Source organism: Lepisosteus oculatus, chromosome 4 (assembly GCF_040954835.1).
Source record: "Lepisosteus oculatus isolate fLepOcu1 chromosome 4, fLepOcu1.hap2, whole genome shotgun sequence".
NCBI lineage: Eukaryota > Metazoa > Chordata > Actinopteri > Semionotiformes > Lepisosteidae > Lepisosteus > Lepisosteus oculatus.
The window spans coordinates 42,102,878-42,127,547 of NC_090699.1; the positions used below are offsets into that span (position 1 = coordinate 42,102,878).

Sequence of the window (24,670 nt, forward strand, 5' to 3'; positions counted from 1 at the left end):
AAGTAAATGGAGAACAAACTCTTTTTAGCAATGATAACCTGGAAAGAGCCATTTATACAGCAGGGAGCTGGAGTTGAAGTGATGTACTGTACTTTGCACAGAGTTCAAAAGGCAGCATGTTACAGTACCTTATTTAGTGAAGAGAGCCCTAAACAGTATTCTTCACCGCTGTTCTTAGACGATATGTAACTATAGGTTTAGTACTAAACAATTGCACAGATAAAACCTTGCAACTTAAAAACCCCCTGCAGAGGTTTGTCTTTAAGGCTAAGCCCTTGATGAATAATTCATTCTGGACATTCCTATATATAGCAAAACTTGGATGAATGTAACACATCTGAGGTTTCTAAAAACTAAAAAAAGTGCTAAACCTGCAATCAACAATCCTTTAAAAGGGAATGCATAGGAAAAAAACACTGTCCTTTAAGCATGGTTGCCCTTGTAATTGTAACAAGAAACATCCTTTTCTGGAACATCATCTTCAGGAACAGCAGATTAATTGCAGGATCTGTTCAGTTTTTCTATTTCTTTACGTTTCTTAACATTGTACATGAAAGTTGTTGTAATACAAACTCATTTACATTTTCACATGAAATTTAGTTTTCCATGTGAAAATGGGTGTGGATATCCTATGGTTTACTTGTGTTACGTGTATATTGGGATTTTCCCTATGGGTTTTTGGGACCAATTTTTCGTCGGCCTGATTGTCCTGTTTTTATTACCCCAAAGACAGCACATGAATTGCTACAAAATCAAACTTGCAAAGGTGTAGTTTCTTTTACCAGATACCGATAAAGAACACTGTGTGTTCATCAATAATGAATCATTCAAAAATGGTTGTTACTGTTAAAATGAAGTTAATTTTATATAGAACTTCATTCATGTCTAAGCCAAAAATTCAAACTTATTTAAAGATGGTATTTTAAAACATATAAATTCTGAACTGTGCCCATTATTAAATCAATACAGCAGTGAAAATTTAAAATCAGTTGCTTATTTATTCAAATGCTTCACAAATTAATTGCTGTTTAATTTTTTGTAGCCTTTAAAAAAACAAGAAGGGAAAGACTGAAAAAATGGAGATGAAAAGATGAGTTACTTAAAGAAGGAGTTTGAAACCTACATCAAAATTATCCTCCCCTTCAATCCCTTGGTAATGTCTTCACAGGAGTTGCAAAGAACTGCGTTTCCTTGACACGGTGGTTTTTGCAGCAACCATTGAGCCGGTTACTGTACCCATTCCAACATAAACATGATAGGACATGCTGTCAGACTCCTGGTGCAGAGTTTTCAATTTGTGATTCATAGCCTTGAGCTTTCGCTTGTTTCTGTATCACAAGAAGAGCAGCATTACTTATTAATGGGCACTCAGTGGAGGAGAGAAGCCTTTTTTCCACCTTCCGAATACATGATTTCATCCAGGTTGAGCCTTTATATAAAAGACTCAAAGTCAAATAAATTATAAAGGACATGAATCAGAATCCCTTGATTCCTGTGATTAGACAGCAAGGGATGGTTTCAATTACTGTACCTGTAAATCGCTTGGTCTCCATTCAGAAAATGTTTAGAATAGATTTTTTGTGTAATTTTCTAGGAAACAGACAAAAGTCTGGTCCTAAAGAAGAGGCTTACTGCTTGGGGAAAAAAACAATTCCTTTCAACTGGTGACAGTTTGTCTTTATGCCGCTTTTTAAAAAATGAAATCTTCAGATTGCATAGCTTTATACAGCTTTGCATAATTACACATCTTCCCAGTTTTACTTTTGGGACTTTTTGTGCAGGCATATAACATTTTATGAATCCCAAATAAACAAATGTGGTTTGTGTTTTTCATCTTAATACATGTTACCTCTGGTGCTTATAAATCATTCCCTTTATTTACATAAGGATTTTGCGACAATTTACATAGCTGTTTTGACTCAGGGCAAAATGTTTCTATGTTTGAATAAAATCTCAAAATTTAAGTATTTTTATACTTAACTTGCAAGTAATGGAAGTTAATGCATTAAAACCTTTCTGTTACCTCTTAAGCAGGAATGACTTTACTTAATTAAATCTTAAGAATCCGTATGAGAATGATTATTGAGAAGAGTAGTGAAATAAATACATGTATCAACAAAGGTAATTATGTGTAAAATACCATCATTGAAAGATAAGGTGCTGCCTCACTGCGACAGCGAGAAGTGTAAGAAAAACTGATTAATCACCTGCAAGATGTCTGTGTCTATTCAATTCTGATATCAAAATCCTCCAAATCAACTCTAAAAAACCAAATGAAAAATCCACACATTCCATAACATTATTATTTAATCTCCTCACACAGGAGGCAATACTTTAAAAACTGATAGCTACTGTATATACAGTACATGTAGAGAAAGAAGAAACATATTTAAGGAATAGGAGCCTGATAAGCAATGGTGCAGATCCATGAATAAGCATAATGACCAAGGTCTGAGCTTTTTTCTTGTGTGATGACAAGCTTGCCTGTGATCCTGGTGCAATCTTCAGTCCACATCTTCTTTCTAATCTCACATGGGTGCCAGAGGTAAATGAGGAGCCCCTTGTGGCTGTGCACCATCTGTGTGGTGCCACTGTATCTACAGTAGGAACATGCCAAGTTAAAAGGGGAGCTGTGTAGTGTGCACACCCTACGGTCAATTTCAATAGGTTCTTACTGTGGATACAGTAGCAAGTGTGTCCAGCAGACCCAGCAATCTGGGTTCACTCATCAACCTTAACTGCTTTCCCATCCTTTTAACAGTAACAAGGATTCCTCAAGCAGTAATACACAACTGGCCATGGGTGTATATTGGGTTAGACTTTGGAAAGGGTTCACTTCGTTAAGTGTTTGTGACTTTACAATGCTATTACAGAATTACAGTATAAAATCCACTGCAACACAAAAAGTTACAAGTGCTGAACATGCATGTTTTCAAGGGTGAAAGGCATATACTGTAAAATAACCATGAACACTGCTACCTAAAAATGCATTATGTACTCATCAAAAACCATCTACAGTCCTTAGAAATGCTTTATGCTGCAACTGTCATGGATGGTCTTGAACAGTGTGTTCTTTGTTCTTTTCACAGTCAAGGGAACTAGTCATTGTGAAGAAATCAATAATAGCCTTGTTGATTCCAGTATCTTAAATTAAATTTTCTAATAGTGCAATAGGAATGTAGAAAAATTTGCATGTAGAAAAAGTCCTTTACAGTATTTTTTGTATATGGCAAATAGCAGAACTCTGTAAATTCATGTCACCTTGCATGTTTACTCTTTTTGGTTCCTAGCTGAAGGTTGTCATTCAAAATCAATGGATCTCAACTTGAGGCCACAGAGTCCAGACTTCAGCAGCTTTTTCTATGTCTCTTAAATCATTAACAGCTTAAAGCTGTGGAGAAGGGATAAGATGGTCAAGATAAACCTTAATTGGATCAATTTAATACTTTTCCCAGGTGAAGAGCTGTTTATAACTTAAGGAGAAGACATGTTCCAAGAAGACCAGATTGGGGGAACAGCTGTCCTAGAGGAATCAGAATGAAAGGAGAGAAAATGAATCATAGTAATTCATCTCACTAAGAATTTATTTAAATGGAAGAAGTGCTGTACTTTTCCAAGTTTAACCTTTGCTAGTTTTGGTGTAAGCAGCATTGTCAAATCAAACAGTATTGTTGTATTGTATATAATCTGACAAACAGGAAGAATCATCCTCTAACATGCTGCATAAAACTCTGCAATCAATCAGCTTCTAAAAGGCCTCTATTGTGTATTGGTCATGGTTAAACTGTTATTGTAACAGATAGAATTATGGAAAATCCATACCTGGATGCTACCAATTATGAACTTAAAACAAAGGCACTTCCTAATCTCTTGTAATTCCCAGTGGTGTGTAAGAGTATTACTCTGATTATACATTTTGAAAGTGGACTTCCACAGGACATATTATAGAGTGGATTAGTCTTTATCAACCTCTGGAGGAAAGAAAATGTTTAAATGATCGCCTGATTTGGGAATGTCATGGTTTTCACCTAGAAATTCATGACCAGCTTTCATGAGAAAGAAAGTGAAGAGATTTGGTAAATTTTATAAACATATATTTCGATAGTCTCGGTAGTGTTAGGAGGCTGCCTGAACACCGGCAGAGCGCGTGTTGTCTTCCCTGCAGCGTGCCGGTCTGTAGTCGTCTGCAGAAGTTTCGGTTCTCTGATCAGGGAGATTCGTTCGTATCGCCCATAACATTGGTTGGCATTAAAATTGCAATGAAGTTATATTATTTTAAGTATTTGTCTTGGACTTGTGTATGTATTGGTAAAATTTGAATTTCGGAAGTAAGCATTTTGGTAATATAAATACCAATCATAATGTAACGCATACGGCCGACAAACACTGTGTAAGAGCCGGCTTACCAGAGCGGTGACGTCACTGCCCTCCCTGTAATAGCAGGACCACAGCCGGGGGCTTGAGGAAAGATTTTAGCTCTTTTTAGCTCACAGGCTGGGTCCCTGTTGAGTGATGCCAGAGGCCCGAGTTCGCGTCCCCGACAGTGCGGAGCCGACCTGTGTAGGCAGCAGGAGAGGGCGCCCACCTGAACTCCGTTGCGTTACAATACGTTACTGAGCCGTGACCTGCAAACGATTTGGAAAATGGTTTAGCCAGCATAGAAGCAGGTACTGTAGGTGTGTGCTATTTAAAAAGCTCCAAAGAGATACAGAAATAAAGCCTCAGAGAGCCTGGGGATGCCTCAGCCTGTTTACTACTATGGTACTGTACTTTGTAGATGGCACTTTATATTTGCCATTTAGTTGAGACATCTTTGCTTATTTTTACAATAAATCTTCCATTACGTTTTCATTTGCTGTTACTATACTTTGTGATTTTCCCTAAAAGCTTTTTACTGTGTTGTCCAGGCAACCACCAGCCTGTGATATATGTCGATGGTGAAATGAAAGCTTGTCTTATGGTTCTAGTCTTATGTACCTATTTCAAGGGAATATGTTTACTCCTAAGAAAAGCGTGTTTCTCATCAATGAGAAAAGATTCTAGAGAGAAGCTGAATACTGGGGACCAAATTACTTTCCATTTTAACTGTCTCTAACATAGTCAGTTCCCAATAAATCTTCATAATTGTCTTCAATGAGTAGGGACAGCAAGAAAATGTCTTCCTTCAATACACAAAACAAAATCTATGAATAAGGACCTCATAAAAGTATGAGAAGAAAGTCAAATAAAATAAAAACGTATATGTGTGAGTAAACAAATAATGCTAGACACTTTATAAACATACCTATTAAACACTTTATATATATACTGTAATATATTTATTTTAGCATTCCACAGCTCTGGTCTTAGAGATCTGTAGGATCTTCTGCTTCACATTTACATGAGCTGAGCTGTCAATCACTTGACTTCTTTTGCCAGGATTAATGTGATCTGTAGCAACTGATCAAAGACTCTAGAAATATTCGAGCAAGTGGAGGTTCAGACATTTCAGTCCCAATTACAGAACAGTAAGAAAACAGTATAAGAAGTAAAATTCTTATGATACTGTAGGTTGACCAAGATACAATTTTCTAAATGAAACACACTAAGGAACACAAATGATTATTTATATCTATATTGAGGTAAGAAATAGAAAAGATGCATAATTTATTAATTGTGCAAAATTCTTATTAACAGTGCTTAACTGAAATAATTTTCAAATAGTGTGTGATCTCCCTTTTTGCGCAATAACAGGAATAACAGGAATGCATAAGGGTGATTTACAGTATAAGAAAGGGTTCTGTCTTTGTGCTCTATGTATTGGCCTTTGTTATGCTCATCTGTGTTAATGCAACTCTTGAGCTTGGTTGTGGCTCCTTGTGAGAAGAAAGCAGACTCATTAAAACTACCCATCTCCATCTACAACAGTGCCTTTTGTCTGTGAAACACTGATCGAGAGCAGCTCTTCTTGTCCCATTGAATTAACAGTGACATCCACTCAGTAAAAGATGACTTGCTGCACCACTTTCTTCTAGAGGACAGGTTGTCATAAATATGAATGACTTCATGATTGTCTACAGATGGTAAAACACAAGCAATAGGTCTTGTAAATACATTGTCTACAGATATTGAAGTTATTTTAGAGCTCAGATTATGTGTGTCTGCTTTCATTTTAATCAAGACCACTGCACTTTAATTACATGGTGCAATTTATAGTCAAATTCTAAATGAAGGTTCTAAAAATATACATGTGCACATAGATATAAGGCAGTACAGTGGCACAGTAGTTAGCATTGCTGTCTCACAGCACTGGGGCCCTGGGTTCAATTCCAGAACAGTAGTGTTATCTGCATTCAGGTTGTGTGTTCTCCTCATGTTTGTGTGGGTTTCCTACAGTCCAAAGATGTACTGAATGTCTGTGTTTGTGTGCAGCTGTTGCTTGTTGTGATAGGTTTCATCTCCCCTGCTGAAAACAATCCTGTATTGGGTGAAGCAGTTTGCAAATAGATGGATATATATTTAATATATATCCATTTATAAATTTAAGCAACACACAGGACAAGCAAGATGAACGGCCTCCTCTCTAATCAAATTTTACAAAAGCAGAAAGACCCAAAAAGCAACTTTTCAAACACTCAGCACATCTCCTACACTGTTTCTGCCTATTTCTTTCATAGCTACTGCTCCCGGGTCTTATCATTTATAACCAGATGTCTTCTCACAATCGTCCCTAATAATATTTTATTTTAATGGTATGCTGCTGCACAGATTGAAACTTTTTGACACAGCATGACTCTAGTGATTTAAACCAGTAATAGTCAATTATGCTTCTCCACCACAGGATCAGAGGAATCCAGAGGCAGAAGAAATAGTGAGTTTGGAACTGTCTAAGTCTAAGAAAAGATTTATTTACTTGTTTCCCTTGGGGGTTTAAGCTGACAAGAAATGATTCTCAAAAGATTACAGTTCATCTGTCTCCCTGGGAGTTATTTCACATTTAATCAAATTCACCTTCTGTGAATTATACCTTTTCTAGTGTTTGTCCACCATTACTAGCAAATATTATACCACAATCCCAGCACTGGACAAAAGAAAGTATCCATACAAAAAGAAAACCAGATACAATATCCTGCAGACATACACATATCACATTTACTCATCATTTAATATAATAAGGTAAAATACAGGTATGCTGCTGTTATCTCTGAATTGGAACTACAATAATTTAAATTTAAATTATTTGCAATTTTAACAACCTGTTAGGTTTAAAATAGCCCCATTTCCTAGGACATAATGTGATCCAGTAACTGGAGATTGAGCCAGAAGCAATAACTCATTTTAAAACAGTCGACTGGTATCATACTTTTATGTCATTATAGCCTCCCCAGTTGGGAATCCCTCTTTATTAAACATGACAAAAATCCAGGAGTAATGGTAACATTATTTTCAGCACCAAAGGTCATTTTCATAGAATGAATTAAATTACAAATAGAAAAATAAGAGCATCCTGCAACCATTACAATGTATCTTTTTTCTTTCGGTGGTTCCAAAAGAAGGTTTGGGGATTTCGTATTTTAAACTACGGACATTCAATAATAAGTGTACATAAAATGTAACTTTGAATCAAGCTTATAAAATGACTATTGTTTTGATCACAGGACTCAGTATTGTTAGAATTAGGTTCAGTGTTTTTTGTTCCTTGAGTTGAAGATATAATAGGATTATGCATATACAGTAGTTGGCATCTTTTTATATGTAAGTATATGTAAGCATCTGTAAATCCCCAAAAGATGATGAACTCATTGACAGTTCAAGATATACTGGCCTTATGAATGCCTAGAGGCTATCTTCCCTACAAGAAGAGCCTTTCAGCTGTGACAGCCGGTGGTGTGCAAAAGGTAACTCTACTGAGAAAAAAACCTTTGACCACATCAGGTTCTCCATCTCCTTTGAAGGTATTGCAAATTCAATCAAATTGTGAAATAAATGTAAAATACCATAAGTTGGTCCACTTTATATTGTAACAAGGGACTTGGCTTACCCAAGACCACTTTCTAGTAAATGCAGAATGAAGCACTGTCCCATGGTAGGAAACAAGTAAGCATTGCTTGATTAAAGCTAGTTTTTAATGTGTATTAAATCTGGTCCACGAAGAAATAGTCCCTATTTCAAAAAAGTATTAATCAGGAGCAGAGAAGGGAAGAAAAACGTAATTGAATAATTTTCAACCTGCTTAAAGTGTACTTGCAATAGCATATAAAAAAGTAATTAATGGGATAGAAAATGTCCTACCACCCTACACTAATTCCATAATTTCCAATTCAGTCCTAAAGATCATAACTTAAGTTTGCATTGATTTTATTTGGTTAGGGCTAAGCCTTCAGCCTGTATCCTTAACTGTGAAACTCCATTCCAGATAAATTGTGAAACTAGTTTTTCTGAATATGTTACGGTACAACTGGTGTGTGACCAAAAATACAATATCGAAGTAAGAACATAAGGAAAGTTAAAATGAGTTATTCAGGCCATCCAACCCATTTGGTAATTAGTAGCTTATTAATCTAAGGGTCTTTGCAGTCATTTACTTGAAAGCATACAGGTGTCAGCTTCAATGACATGAATGGGTAGCTTGTTCCAGGCTCTCAAAAACCTTTAGGTAAAGGTGTGCCTAATATTTTTTATTTTAAATGCACTTCTACAAGCATATCTGTTTTGTACTGTATTGCAAAATGTCTCTAAATGCACTTGTGTGTGTATTTGGGCATGGATGCATATTGATGTGGGACACAATTTTCTAAAAATGTCCCCACAAAGATAGTAATATATCATTCTGACAATGACAGAAACAGTAAATGTGGGGAAATTAATTCAATGTGTATTCCATTTCTGTAGACCAGATTACAAATTCACTGTAGTCTAAAAATTGTCGATCTACTTTAATCTCTTGTCCGATCTACTCTGGAGAACAGTAAATAAAAATAGAGTGGAGGCTATCTGTGTGGTAGGTTCTATGTTCTCCCTGTGGTCACATGTATTTTCTCTGGTAGCTCCAGTTCCCTTTGCACTTCTGGGGAAATTGGTCCTGGAGTGAGCATGTGTGTGTGCTCTGGGATACACTGGTGTCCTGTCCAGGGTGTATCCCACCTTGTGCATGTTGCTTGCTGGGATAGGCTCTGGCTCATCTGTGACCCTGAATTGGAAGAAGTGGTTCCTTGCACCATACACTTGGCTGGGGATAGCTGTGATAGGAATTAATAGCTTTCTGGTATAGCATAAAAGGTTGGCTAGGTCACAAAATGAACCCAATTCTGAGTTGGAAAGATGGCTCATCATTAACTTTTTGACAATTTTTACTTGCATGCCAAAAGTGCCAATGCAGTCAAGAAATGATACCTTGGCCTCTGTCTTAGATCAGAGCAGGGAGATTGAATGCAATCATTGTCTACATACAATAGTTCTGTCCTTTATTTGGTAAATTCATCCTTCTTTTCCTTTAGCATAGGAAACATCTGGGAAATCTTTATCAAAAGAACCTGAGGTTTTTCAGCTTTGGAATAAATACAGACATCATAAAGCATTAAATTGGATTTCCCCTGAGCTGCTTCTTTTATTCCAGCAATAAATAGATTTTTTCCCCCTAATATTTCCAAACTGAATGACTTTTTCCATTCTAACATGAATGTATTTGTTTTGAAATGGTGCACACTCATTATACATTCACAATGATGAAAGTATTCATGTCTGGTGAAAGTCATGGACAACAAAATGGAAAGCAGAACATACTGCCAGAAACATGCTCAAAATGAAATATATTTTAACATAACATTATTACATTATATTTTGACAGAAATACAAAATACAAAGCTATATATTCAATTCAATTTGTTTTGACTGGAAATTCCTTTTTGCAACAAGTATATTCTGCTGTGCTTTATTTGGATTACTTTCGGCATTCGGTCAGTGCGGTCAATCTATTCAAATATTTTGATTTTAGAAACAATTTAACGCCTGCATTTTCTGAGAACAATTTAAAAGAGAAACAAAAACAGACTCCGTGTATACCTCATTTGCTTAACACCATCAAATAGTAGGATAGGTATACAAATATCTAATGATATACAGTACATTATGTTTTCTTAATTTGGTATTGCAGCTGTTCTTCTTTTTTAGTACCCAGCACATCTTGAGCTGACATTTTTCAATTGTCAATCAACTGGCTCATTGTTAAATCCCCTTCAACAGTATGGGGGAGCGAGGGCTGTGAATACTCTGCTCTGATATACCCTCTGGCAGGCTACTTGCCATTTTGATGAGCATTGAGTTACAGTGTCTTACACAGATTTAGCACTAATTTGAGGATAGAACTGACTCTCATTGACGACACTGTAACCCAACGGGCGCCCAACACAACCCAGGTGTGGCTCTGTAAGAAACTTCCAGCTCAACTGTCCTTGGTGGTGCTCAGAAATTTGTCATCTGCCACTTTGAGAATTCTAATCACAGTCAGTTAATAACTAGCAAACTAGCAACTAGCAAAATCTGTACTGTAGAAATCAACTGGCGCTTCAAGCAAACACCATTACTCATTGAGCTACTTGGGGTTCCTTGCTTTTGTTATATAAAATCATTGAGAGATTTCAGTCTTAATTTTGTCTCACAGTCTACAGTATGAACAGAAACACCAAAGAGTGCTCCCAAATTGACATGAAATGTTCTGCAAATGTTAGATTTTCAAGTACAAGCAGTAAAGCATTTATTTCTAGCACTGCCTTGAACGTGGAGCTGGTTGTCTTTTTTCCTCTTGGGTACTTTCCATTTCTTTCCTTTATTATGCGTCCAATCCATATTATTGTTGCCAGAACATAAATACTGTACAGTATATATTCAGATACATTGATTTCAAAGTGTGTTTGTTGTTTTAGAGTTTGGGACGGAGTGCAATTTGGACGTTATAGGAAAAAGAATTGAAGTCAGTGTTAGGATTATTACAAATATTGTACACTAGTTTACAAGTACAGCAGCATTTCATTGGTGCTGTCAATGATTCATGTATAACCACACGTCGCCACTTGTATTATAGCTGTTTGACAGCAAATATCTTAAAAACACGAGAGCAAGAAAAATGAACCAATCATATTGAAGATAATTAAAATTTCATGGTGAACCCAATATATCTTGATAATGTATGATTTCTAGGTTAATTTACCTCACAAGAAATGAAGTGAAACTAGTTATACTGGAAAAGAGAAAGATTATAATATTTACATTCCTCATTTGAAACTTGCCCTCTGCATTATTCTATGGAACTCTTTGTCAAATAAACTTTCACACTTTTAATTTCTTGTTTAGTTTTACTTTATTTTAGTTTTTTCCTCACTCAGAGCTTAAATTTATTTATTATTCCTGCTCATAAATTTAAATAATTAGTTGAATTTTAAACTTGGGTAATAGTCCGAATTACAGCCACATACAATAATATAAAATAAGGTAATAAACTCAAAGTCAAAATATTAGGAAGCCTTCACTGAATAACATGCTGGGTCTCTGAGTGCAACGAATTAGCTTGAGCAGGACATTATGTACAGTATTCCACAGCATTTGAAAATATAGTTTTCAACAGGATTGAGATGTGGGAACTGTGTTTTCTAGGTAATGAGATGTACTGTAAATCTGTCTCGTGTTCTTCAAGACAACTATACACTGCACTATACACTGCAAATGAATAGAGAGTCTATTCATTTGACTGCGGGTTTCTGATAATCTACATGTGATATTCAGAAATAAAAAGTACAATTCCGTTTAATGTTTACATTGAAATATTGTCTTGGATAAATGCCCAAATAAATGTTAGGAATCTGTAATGAAAGGCTAACCACTTTTTAGGCTGGTTTTGGCAATATACATTTTTTGGAGAAATGAAAGGAAAACAAAATCTGTGTCATGGCTTTTACGCTACACCATAGACAATCGAATTTAATGGAGGACTAATTTCTTGAATGTGAAACAAATTTAATGCTGTGAATCATTTTCTTCTATGGACGCTGCATAAGCAAATTCATATTGATCCTTTAAGATATTCTAAGATTAATATAGTTTTTTGTTCACCTTTAAAGTATCTATTTTATATAGATAAACTACCCAGCCATGAAACTGATGTCAAGAAACTACGTACTGTACAGTACCTGTACGTACTAACTACCCCATGGACTAGATGAGCAAAATGGTTTCTTCTTGTTTTTAACCTTTCTTATGTTGCTTTTGTGTGTGTTTTATTTTGGAAAGCAAAAATGTTGAAAAACCAAAGCCAAAAACCAAATATAAACATGTGCCGTTTTAGTATTGAGGGTACAGTGCCTTGCGAAAGTATTCGGCCCCCTTGAACTTTTCAACCTTTTGCCACATTTCAGGCTTCAAACATAAAGATATAAATTTTTTATTTTATGTGAAGAATCACCAACACGTGGGACACAATTGTGAAGTGGAACGAAATCTATTGGATTTTTGAAACTTTTTTAACTAATAAAAAAATGAAAAGTGGGGCGTGCAAAATGATTCGGCCCCCTTGCGTTAATACTTTGTAGAGCCACCTTTTGCTGCGATTACAGCTGCAAGTCGCTTGGGGTATGTCTTTATCAGTTTTGCACATCGAGAGACTGAAATTCTTGCCCATTCTTCCTTGCAAAACAGCTCGAACTCAGTGAGGTTGGATGGAGAGCGTTTGTGAACAGCAGTTTTCAGCTCTTTCCACAGATTCTCGATTGGATTTAGGTCTGGACTTTGACTTGGCCATTCAAACAACTGGATACGTTTATTTGTGAACCATTCCTTTGTAGATTTTGCTGTATGTTTGGGATCATTGTCTTGTTGGAAGATAAATCTCCGTCCCAGTTTCAGGTCTTTTGCAGACTCCAACAGGTTTTCATCCAGAATGGTCCTGTATTTGGCTGCATCCATCTTCCCCTCAATTTTAACCATCTTCCCTGTCCCTGCTGAAGAAAAGCAGGCCCAAACCATGATGCTGCCACCACCATGTTTGACAGTGGGGATGGTGTGTTGAGGGTGATGAGCTGTGTTGCTTTTACGCCAAACATATCGTTTTGCATTGTGGCCAAAAAGTTCGATTTTGGTTTCATCTGACCAGAGCACCTTCTTCCACATGTTTGGGGTGTCTCCCAGGTGGCTTGTGGCAAACTTTAGACGAGACTTTTTATGGATATCTTTGAGAAATGGCTTTCTTCTTGCCACTCTTCCATAAAGGCCAGATTTGTGCAGTGTAAGACTGATTGTTGTCCTATGGACAGACTCTCCCACCTCAGCTGTAGTTCTCTGCAGTTCATCCAGAGTGATCATGGGCCTCTTGGCTGCATCTCTGATCAGTCTTCTCCTTGTCTGAGCTGAAAGTTTAGAGGGACGGCCAGGTCTTGGTAGATTTGCAGTGGTCTGATACTCCTTCCATTTCAAGATGATCGCTTGCACAGTGCTCCTTGGGATGTTTGAAGTTTGGGAAATCTTTTTGTATCCAAATCCGGCTTTAAACTTCTCCACAACAGTATTACGGACCTGCCTGGTGTGTTCCTTGGTCTTCATGATGCTCTCTGTGCTTTCAACAGAACCTTGAGACTATCACAGAGCAGGTGCATTTATACAGAGACTTGATTACACACAGGTGGATTCTATTTATCACCATCAGTCATTTAGGACAACATTGGATCATTTAGAGATCCTCGCTGAACTTCTGGAGTGAGTTTGCTGCACTGAAAGTAAAGGGGCCGAATAATTTTGCACGCCCCACTTTTCATTTTTTTATTAGTTAAAAAAGTTTCAAAAATCCAATAGATTTCGTTCCACTTCACAATTTTGTCCCACTTGTTGGTGATTCTTCACATAAAATAAAAAATTTATATCTTTATGTTTGAAGCCTGAAATGTGGCAAAAGGTTGAAAAGTTCAAGGGGGCCGAATACTTTCGCAAGGCACTGTATGTTGTTAACATAGACAAAACTCACAACTATGCAAACAGATGGCAGATAATGTTTAACATAAATAAGTGCAGGGTATTGCACAAAGGTAGTAAAAACATAAATTACACGTTTATAAAAACATATACTTCTTATAAAAACCTTTATAAGTAGTCCTTTGTCCCCTCTCAATTCAACTACTCAATGAAAGTATGTAAATGTATTCTCCCCTCTACCTACTGTATTTATCCATCTATTTATGTATCTCTTACTGTTATTGTGATTAAATGTGATTTTATGTGACTCAAATGTTTAACTTGTGTGTTTTGTACTTCTGTGGGAGAAGCCAAAGACAAATTTCCACAGCAGTGGACAATAAATTATCTAACTATAAAAACAACATGGAAAATGCTAAGCCAAAAGAGGTTACTTATGAAAAAGAGTTACAGTAGGTGTTTATATTGACACATCATTTGCATCTTCTAGACAATGTGGGGGACGTAATTAGATAGGCAAACAAAATGCTAGGAAATGTAGTTGAGAGCATAGCATAAAAATCAAGGGACGTTGCATTAAAATGGTAAAATGCAGCAATTAGCCCGGATGGCCTCCTCTCATTAGTAACTGTTCTTATGTACTTTCCCACTGTTTTAACCCTCATCCTCACAATTTGAGCGTTTTATGTCTCCAAGTTTATGACACAAACTAAGTATGAAAATTTTTATTTTATTCATTAAATGATTATATTGATGTTACAAATGAAAAGAAACAAACTAAAACCTGAAACTGTGATTATATCCTTACTATTCACTTTTGTGGTATGGAGTATTATACAGCAGGTGGTGGTGGAAGGAAAAAGTCCCCACGTTCAGCCCATTAGATTGTCTTGACCCTTGGGAGTAAAGGCCACTGATTTCAAATATCTATCTGTTATTAATTGTCAGTCTAAGGACTTAAAAGCAAGTATGAAAAAGCTCTTTGTAATCTTGCAATTCCTGGCCTTGAATTTCTCAGAATTAAAACGGCTGCTAAAACACTGCTAAAGCATTGACTTGTCAGTTTCAAAACGTCATTCTAAGGAAGACAGATTTAAATTATCTAGGCAAGAATGGGGGTGATGGCACGTTAGGTTTTTCTTCTGAATACTTTTTGAAGGTGAAAAAGCATTTTGCTCACAGAAAATACCACCTGGGAACCTGGCCTTGACAGACTGTTACTAATAAACAGACATAGGTCTGGTTACTACTAAGATGGAATGTCATTAACTAAAAGCATTTGACTGAGGAGGGTTTCTATCTGATCTGTAGTTGGATGTAGCTATGCCTGGAAAATAAAGTTTATTCACCAGGGAAATGAAAGACATTATTGGCCTTGGTCTGTGTAGAAAGTGACTGAATTGAAAACTTTTACATGTTTTGTGTATGTAATCCATATAATAAGGAAGACATAAGTTTGCATCAATATTTTTTTTAATTGTCTGTTTGGGGTGAGCATTTTGTTTTTATTTTATACAGTATACGTCAACAGTCCTGGAGTTATCATAGGAAAATTTGTTATTTGTCTCAGAATTGGAACACGTTGTTTCCAATAGCTGTGGAAAATTTAATTTATGACAACTTTCCAAATATTGTTTTTTCAAAGTTACACATGATTTGATCAAACAAAAAAAGAGTTAGATGTGTCCCAGAAATCCCAGAAAGTCATTGCTCCATTTCCTAAAAGCAGCATATGTTTTTTAAATGTTGTTAAAATAAAAAAATGGTTTACAAAACATTTAATTATTCTTTCCAGGGTTACCTGAAAGTGTTTATACATTCATTTTCTTCTCCTGACTTTACAAGATATAGCAAACCAATTTGATTCTAAGTAAACCCTGAAAATCCAAGTGCCCTTTAAGATTTCCTTTCCTCTAGAGTTCCTGTTGATCAATGCAGAATGTCAAGTCTTCCACAGTGTTATTCAGATAAGCTCCTAGACTATCTAGATCTCAACAGTAGAATAAATGTTTAATGCAAGCTCTAAAAGACAGCACACTCTCTGCCTCTGACTTTTCAACCCTTACAATGTGTTATTTCAATAGAGTTCTTCTGAACCTTCATTTAGTCTATGCAACTTTCTTGCACAACCAAACAGATGCGCTATTTGATGTAGAGGTCATGTTGGGTTTGCAAACAGGTCAGGTTTATTGACGATTGTGACCCGTTATTACAGAAACACAGATAGGCAGCCTAGTGGAAATGCATGGCAAGCTGCCATGCTTGTTTGGTTCAGTTTGTAGGAATACCTAAATGGTTATGTGTCATGCAAATGGACGCACTATAAGAAGCAGGACTGCAGTTTCCTGAGAGATTACTCCTGGGGGCTCAGTGCAGTTTCTCATGATGCCTACTCTTTCTGTGATAGCTCCACCTGTCCTTATTGCACAGAATTAGAGCTCAACCAATTACCTCTGAAACCTTCTGAAGTTAAAGAAAATATTTGAATGACAAACATGTTGACAGTTTCCAAAATGAAACAGTTGCATAAAATGCATTAAATTGATTTAGTCTTAAATGCTTTCTGTAATTTTGGTTTTCTTATTTATTGCTTATTTATCTGTGTACATGTATGATATATGCACATGGATGATAACCTGAGAGAGTTGCTTGCTCCATCTGGTTCATTTGTTGACTTGTAAATGGGAATTTACAACCCTTTGTGTTAAACACAACCTCCTCATTGCTGTCCTTTTTGAACATGTTCTTCTTGATTTCCAAATGTTTGCTGGGGATCTTGTTCCTTTCTTGGTCCTGAAGAAGTCCAGAAGATGGACTACGTCAATACCTTTTAATTCTCCTCTGTTTCAGAGTAATCTGATTTAGTTTCTTTATTGTGCATGTGTGGGTTGGAACGTATCCACTGTATTTTGTTGCTGCTTTTTGAATTTGTATGTTCTACATTATTTGGGTGAGTTTATTCTTCGTTCTCCGTGTTTGTTACTGTATTATCATCATCATTAGATAAAGGAAACACGAAAATAGTGATCTAAAGAGACGGTGAAGCATGATTTGGGAAAATGGGAAGTAGGAAAATACCCATGTATGTATATTTATTACTGGCCCTTTAAATTAAGGATTCCGCTCTGCACATGCTCAGCTCTTTGTACTGGAGTTTTTCTGAACCAAGAACAGCAACATAAACGTTGAAGAGTGGAGGGAGTTGAATGTTCCAAAGCTTGCGGATGTACTTTGTACTTTTCAGAATGGATTAAACGGGAAACTTTACAAAATCACATGTACTGAATTCTCTGTTAAGATACAGAGTCGGGGCATGGTGAAAATGCGCTTCGAAATGTGAGCAAACCGAGTAAATTCTCTAGGTTGCTGCATCCTTCAGTGCTGCGAACAACACCAGCTACATCCATGTTATTGACTGCTGCTCCAACCATCCAGGGATTTCAAAGCTAAAATCGCGAAAGGGAAATTTTAACCTTTTGTTCCTTCGGTTTTGGCGAGGGAAAGGGTTAAGCGTTGCGGTATTCAGGGCTAGCAAAGCTACACGCGCTTTTAATTGTTAAAAAGAATTCATTGATTAAATATTTGCGCTTTAAAATGGCTGCTCATCAGAGCTTTATAGAATAGAAACAGCTATTATAAGAAATTGCATTAAGAATATATTTTTCTTTATTATGCTCTAAAAATACTGTAAAAATATCGGCAGTTTATTCCTTTTGTAAAATGTTGGCGACTGTTCTGTACTGGATCATTTTATACTGAAGTTCTGACCGCGTTAGATAACGAAGTGTAATTCCTTTGAATTTGTGTTTTTTTTTGTCCCAGGACGAATATAAAATTGGAAGAAGATTAATATTTCGCTTTCCGTTTCTCCATCTCCTTCTACTTTGTGTAAAGATAATGCGATTTTCCTTTTCCAGAGAAAGAAAGCGTTATTCAGTTGTCTCGTTAGGTTAAAAAGCGACATCACAATATTGTAGGAGTCTTAGTCCTTCTGAAAACAGCTGAGAATCCCCAAAACAGTAGTAATCTATTCTTTTCCAGCTCGAATAATAAAATGGGTGCTGAAAATATCTTAAGAAGAGGACTGTTTCTTTTCAAATGGCAAAACTACCCTATTTCTGGATTGAGGCACATCAACAAATACTTAGTGGTTTATATTCTTTTTTACCTGGTGCTTTATACCGAAGCCGCCTTCTCAAAATCCTGTGACAAAAATTGCTATTCTGGAAGGTGTTTCAATGGGACGTGCATCTGTGACCAAGGATGGGTAGGCGACCAGTGTCAGCATTGCCAGGGCAGATTCAAGTAAGTATTAAATAACTCAAATTAGTGTCCTTTCTGTCCGCTAGCTTGGTCGTTTAGATGGTTTGGGGGGAACAAGGGTCCTGTAGCCTGTTTAGAGGCATTGTTCTTTTGTATCCATCTTATTGCACTTTTACGATTCAATTATTACGAGTTCTGTCGTGATAAAGCTACTGCATTTTTGCCCACTTTGTTCTGGTAACACTTTACAGTAAGGGTTGCTGTGCGGTGTGGGAATGAGTGCATGCGTATTTTTTAATCTTGTTCAGGTGAATTAATCCACACAGCCTGAGCTCCAAACATTCCTTTTGTTGCGATGTGTTTTGCTGTCTCTATGGGCAAATCCTGAGACTGGATAAGTCCTCAAATCTCCACTTGAGAGCACCCCTCTTAGATTTCGTCATATCCTAACAATTTCGCTCAGCCTTATCGTTTGAGTGGAAAAGCTGGAAAAAGAAAAGAAGGCAGTATAATTGAAATATTTTGTGCGCCGCCTGCAGGAGTCTTGTATCTCGAAAGAACTGCAAATTGGGGGAGAAAGGCGTGAAAGCTTTCATTATAAGCTTGAAATTAACAAGATTATACTGTAGTATATTTGCAACCTTTGGCCTTGATGGGTTTAATGAATATGCACTATTTACATATGTCTGAGCCTCGACGGACTGTAACCCTTTTTCGGTGAAGTGTGGCACAAATTGACATTTAAGAGACTGGTTAAAAAGTGATTGTTTTCTGAATTATTTGATAATTACAGACGCGCGTTTAAGACACTCGGTGAAACATGACAAGAAGCACATTATTGTAAAACGTTTTTAAAGTTTAACACCGAGAAAAGGTAAAACCAGCCTAAAAATATTTCAAACGATGTATTTTTTCTCTTGCCCTCATATTTTCATTGTCAACCAAGTGACCTATAGGAAGAAGGAAAAAATGCTATTTTTTACTGTGCGATGTGGGAAATGTTTTCCTACATCTTATTTTAATACTTAATTTGGTCGATGCCTTTAAACGAAGGTCACGTACAAGGGTTAAATTATTAAAATCTCAAGGCTTATCAAGGTAAACATTTTACGTCACAGAACTGCAGTATATATGCTACATTGTGAACAAAGTGCCATAGTTTATATCATGCAGAATGCAGCAACGCGTTTTATCGTGTTTGACATTTGGTCGTTTAAAATATTTGACTGGTAACTATTGTCTGAGTTTATGTTGAGAGATTAGTCTCTTAACGACACTAAATACAATAAAATTTAAGGTATCTAAGGTATGGTCTTCAGAAACAGGTGATTGGAATGGCAAAGGCGTTCCTTCAGTTTTTATTCTCCTGCAAGAATCCCATGTTAATAACAGTTTTCTCTAATATTAAAACCTCGAAATCTAGAAAAATGTTAATTCCATATATATGATGCATTGTTTTACAATGTCACCTATTTTACCCAGTCTAACTCCGAGTGACGTGAAACTGCATGTGTGAATTGTGGGATTCTTCCTTTTCGATAAACCCGATAGTCAATTTCTCAATTTCTAGTGGTTAATACTTTCTTTTTGTGCTTCAATAGTATAATCACTGTCAGAATGGTGTTTTGCTGCACAATTTTTTAAAGTTGGTTTGGTTGCTCTGTGCAGGAATACAGAGGCTGCCATTTAAAGTTATACAAAAGGACGAGGGTTTTGCCTATTGACTTAAGGTGCGGAATATTGAAGTTTAACAAGTAAGTCCTATTTCAGGTAACAGTCTGGTAAGGTGATTTTATTTTTCACGTGGCGGCGGCGTTCATTAAAGTTTAACAAAGCTGGATTTTTCTCTTGATTGGCAATAGGCATATACGATGTCTGTCGAGTTTGGCAGCTAGAGACTTGTTACAACACAAGTGCTAATTTTCTTGGAAAATAACAACGTTTTTAAACAGTGAGAGACCTGGTGATACTTCGGTGCTATAAAGATGAATGTGAAATGACAAAGGTCTATTTGCTGTCTGGAAAATGCCAGTTTTTAATGTAGAGTGATCAAACTGATTTTCTAATGCCCGAAAGATAATTCCTAGCATTGACTTGGTACTTTTAATTCCCCAAGGATAGCGTGTATAGGAGAGTTACACTGTATATATAAATGCAAAACCCCAGATTCCAAAAGTTTAGAACATCTATATATTTTCTAGGAATGCTTAAATCTGTATAGAAATGCAGCATAAACATCTCTGTTTTTATGGCTCTGCATTGTATTGTCTTCCACAGGTCCTATCTTGTTTTGATGTTATAAGGGTCGCCCTGGAAGTCAAATTACATCTCTTCTGGGCTAAACATTATCTGCATGATTATAAGGAAGGGATGGCATAAGAAGGGGTTTTATGATTTGTTTTAAAAAAAAAACAAATTTGTTTAAGTATTTACATCACTTTATTTCTTTATTTCAGTTCTACAACATACAACAATGCATTTTATACATATTAAAGAAAACTTAACGAGAGACCTCGATCAGATTTTAGCATTTGTCTGTACCTAGTATTTTTTACGTCTTGAAAATTAGTGAAGAATTGTTCTAAAAATAATAAAAGAAAATGACAGAATAGCACAAACTAAGGCCCAAAGTGCTGACAACTTAATTTATTAGGCCTGTCTCTAAGTGTTATTTTTTGTTTTTATGTCACTAGTTTAATTTCTTTAAAAAAAACTCAATTATAAAACTTTAAAGAATATATTTTTGTGGACACTATTGTAAATGATACTGGATATCAGTTTTGTTTTAAGTCAGATCTTATGTTTTCTTTTTTTATAAAGGTGAATTGCTTAATTTTTTTCAGAAAAAAATACATTTTGTTTTATAAGGAACAGATAAGTTATACACTGCCCTACACTTGCCAGCACTATTAACTTTAATGTTTTATATTTGCATTGTTTAGGTATTTCATTAGTTATGTGCAGTTATTTACTAGACAAAATGTGCTGAATGTTTATTTTTAATGTTAAAGTTAAATATTTTAACAGTGTTTGACTATTCATTTCTAGCTGCATTCCTCAGTCCTTAAAATGTAAAACATTGACAAATATTAACACAAAGAATTTTTCTACTGTGTAAATTTAAATTGTAGTTTGCAGAATAAGACTGAACATGTGAATTTACTCATTTGATCCAATAATGCTATTTGCTGATAAAACAGTGCATGGAATTGTTTTGAGATGGCCTTTTCAGTTAAAAAAGGTGTTATATTGTGTTTTGAAATCAGCAGATCTGAAGTGTGAAACAAACAAAAAGTGCCAACAAAAGTAAAAAGCAAACAAAAAAACAGGAACATCAAAAAGACAAATGAAAATCAGCATTTATACACTAAGTGTCTAACTTGAGACTTCTGTGCATTTGATATGCTCATGGGTTTGAAGTTCACATTTCCTTTTAGTGAAGAATGTAACCACTTTATCTGGTCGTCATACCCGATGATAAGCATCATGCAGAGTGATAGAATGATGATGTAGAGTGAAGCTGAAGTGAAGGAGTTAAATACATGTATCCCTCATGAAAGGAATACTTGCTCACTAATATAAGTGAGGCCTTTACACACATTATTGTTATACGAGTTAACTTTCCCCTCTGATATGAGCACCAACCATGTAGCTTTGTATTTCATTTATATTTTTTCAACTGTTCTCTTAACTATCTTAAGATGAGTTGTAAAGGTTTTATATTATAGTGTAGAATAATGTTTTGAATCTACAATTTGTATGCATTATATTGTTTTGCTCATTTTATCTTGCATGTGCACACTATGAACTATCAAAATCACCAGATAGCTTGATGTTCTATCTTACTTTTACAGTTATGGGTTTTATGCTGTTTTTGACAGGTTTCACTTAAGATCAACAGTTTGTTTGGTAAACATTTTTGATTAAGTTCATGCCATTTATTGTTCATGTGCACTATATAAATTGTACAAATTGTATGAAAAATGAAATTTGTTTTATAAACAACAGGTATATTTACAAACTCTATTTTTATACATTTCTGCATATCTATCACGGAGTGCCAATAATTCCAGAGTCCACTGTAGCTGCTTCATTATACATTTAAACGTAACAGGTTTAGAAGTGTTGGTGAATTCTAATTGTTGTAACATACTTAGGAATTTATGGTGCCAAATACATAGGAAAGGTACCCCTGTTCAAGTGGTTTATGCCCGGTTACAAGAATAAGGACATTTATGAGATTTAGCCTACAAGCAGACATTTTGGAACCAACTGTGTTCGTACAGTGAGCAATTTTTTTTTTACTGTTTTGTATTAGAAACAAAAGTTAGTCTCCTGATTAATCAAAACGAATCAAAACTTAATCATTTCTGGTAACTGTATAACTGGGCTGTTCTAGTGCTCAAAGGAAATACTCAGTTGTTGTTGTATCTCATGCTGAATAAATGATACATGCTTTTATTTAATCAAGATTATGTACTGGAGTTTCTACTAAGCTACAGTTGTAGGTTTCCCTGGCTAAGGGCATTTGCTAAGTAAATAAATAATGCAACATTCTGTCCAGAGTTCTGTGGCTCATGTGCTAACTAATGCCACTCTACCTCAGCATGTAAGGCCTATCCTGTGTAAATTAAATTTTTGCCTCGTGACATTTTGAGTGGATTTAAAGGTTTTCCCCTGCTCTCCAGGCTACTTTAAGCACAGTATTGAATATAGACCAATACTTAATCTGAAGTGCATTCTTATTCTACTGAAGACCAGGGAGAATACAATAGGCGATGGAGCCTTTTCATGTGAAGCTTCATGACAGTGAACCATGTTGGCCAAATCCATTTTAGACTTTTGTGATTATGGATTTTGAATTTGTTTGTGTCTTTTTTTAAAGCTCACTTAAAAAAAATAGTTTTTACAGGAGATTTAATACATAACATTGCAGTGTTGTTTTTACTGGATCACTTAAACTTTTCCATTGCTATTACAAACTGCAGGACCCGTGATCCAATATTGTGTATACCTATCGTAGTTAGTGCAGTAAGCAGTCATAGTCGGTACCCTTTGATCTGTATGAAGCCCACTATTAGATTGTGAAAAGCAGAAAAACAAAAGTATAAAATACATCAAGCACCTGCGCTATCCTTATTTTTTAAAATTGGCTTGCAATATAAAAAAGGTGGTATGTAGTAAATGTTGAATCACATTATCTTTGAAACCAATTTAATATAGTCTAGATTTAGCTTCCTTAGTAAGGAATACCAGATTGTTACCTGAAATGAATATTTATCTGTAGTATGTAAATTGCCAAACTTGTGTATAGCCATTACACCTGAGTCAGTCATTCCAAAAAGCACCAGTCTGGCACCCTAGACAGAGTGTACTGTATGAGCATTATTAATAAGTCCTGAAGAAACCATTTTAGACATCTGGGCTTTCTGTTCATACTGCCCTGAAGATGGGATTTGACTGTTGCGATGAAGGTTATGTGAAATCATTTTGCCAGTGTCTGATTTAGTGCTTGTGCGTTAGCAAGGACCTGCTGTAACTGCAGGTATCTATTGAAGGATGCTCCAATTAGCTCTATTGTACCGGTTTCAAAAACTGGATGATGTGTGTTAGAAGCTCCTATGGTGGTAGTGTTGTGGGATAATTAAAAATGTGTAATTAAGAGTGTTTTCAGTACTGGATTTGTCTAAATGTTGCACAGGACTGCACTATACTTACAATTTTGTTTTCCAAAACCACCTGCTGGATTTTATTCCAGCCCAGCTCATAATGATGTAAGTGAACCAATTATTGTTTTTTAAGTATGATGAACATGGACTTTAATCATTGATGAAATATGCTTAGAAAATCTGACATTCCTCTGGACCAGGGCTGCAGGTAAAGTGTTTCAAAGGGAAAGCTAGACTGCTATTGTTTTTATTTTGTCTAGTCTAGGGATTATGATATTATAAAAATATTCTCAAGGTTTTCTGTTAAAATTGAAATAGCCTGTGTGTTAGTTATGGATGGCAGTAGGTCTATATTAGTGGAGCTCAATTTACAAAACCACATCTCCAAGCCGTTCTCTATGCAATGCTGAGCATTGTAAAATGCTGTCACTACAACTCTTGAGTAGATATGTAGATGTCAGCCCGCCTTCAAATGTAAACCAGTATAACTTGGAATGTACAGCAAGTCTAAATTTAAGTTGGTCTTATTTCTTCCTTGTCATTTATTTGTAACCCTAGCCAGGTGCAAATAACTTGAAATTTAATGTCCTGCAAGAAATCCTGCATATTTTAACAATAAGAAAATAATTTGTGGATTACTGACTTTAAATGGATTGGATTGCTTTTAATAAATGGGATGTAAGGACCTGGTTATGGTTACTTTTGACAAACACACAGCTGTCATTTTTAATTTAAGTTTTGAGTCTAAACCTTTATGATAATTCTTTATTATTATGGTAATGATGCCTACATCAAGCAATGTTTTT

The 24,670-nt window shown here is 35.8% G+C and overlaps 1 protein-coding gene across 2 annotated transcripts in view; it reads left to right on the forward strand.

Annotated features, from left to right (window-relative positions):
- The first annotated feature begins 17,096 nt into the window (after window positions 1–17,096).
- atrnl1b (attractin-like 1b) overlaps window positions 17,097–24,670 on the forward strand; it is a 422,410-nt gene continuing 414,836 nt past the window's right edge. For both annotated transcript variants that reach the window (XM_006630935.3, XM_015347888.2), the window contains exon 1: window positions 17,097–18,237. In XM_006630935.3, the coding sequence (XP_006630998.1) occupies window positions 17,987–18,237 (251 nt within the window). In that variant the 5' untranslated portion in view covers window positions 17,097–17,986. The remainder of the gene's footprint in view (window positions 18,238–24,670) is intronic.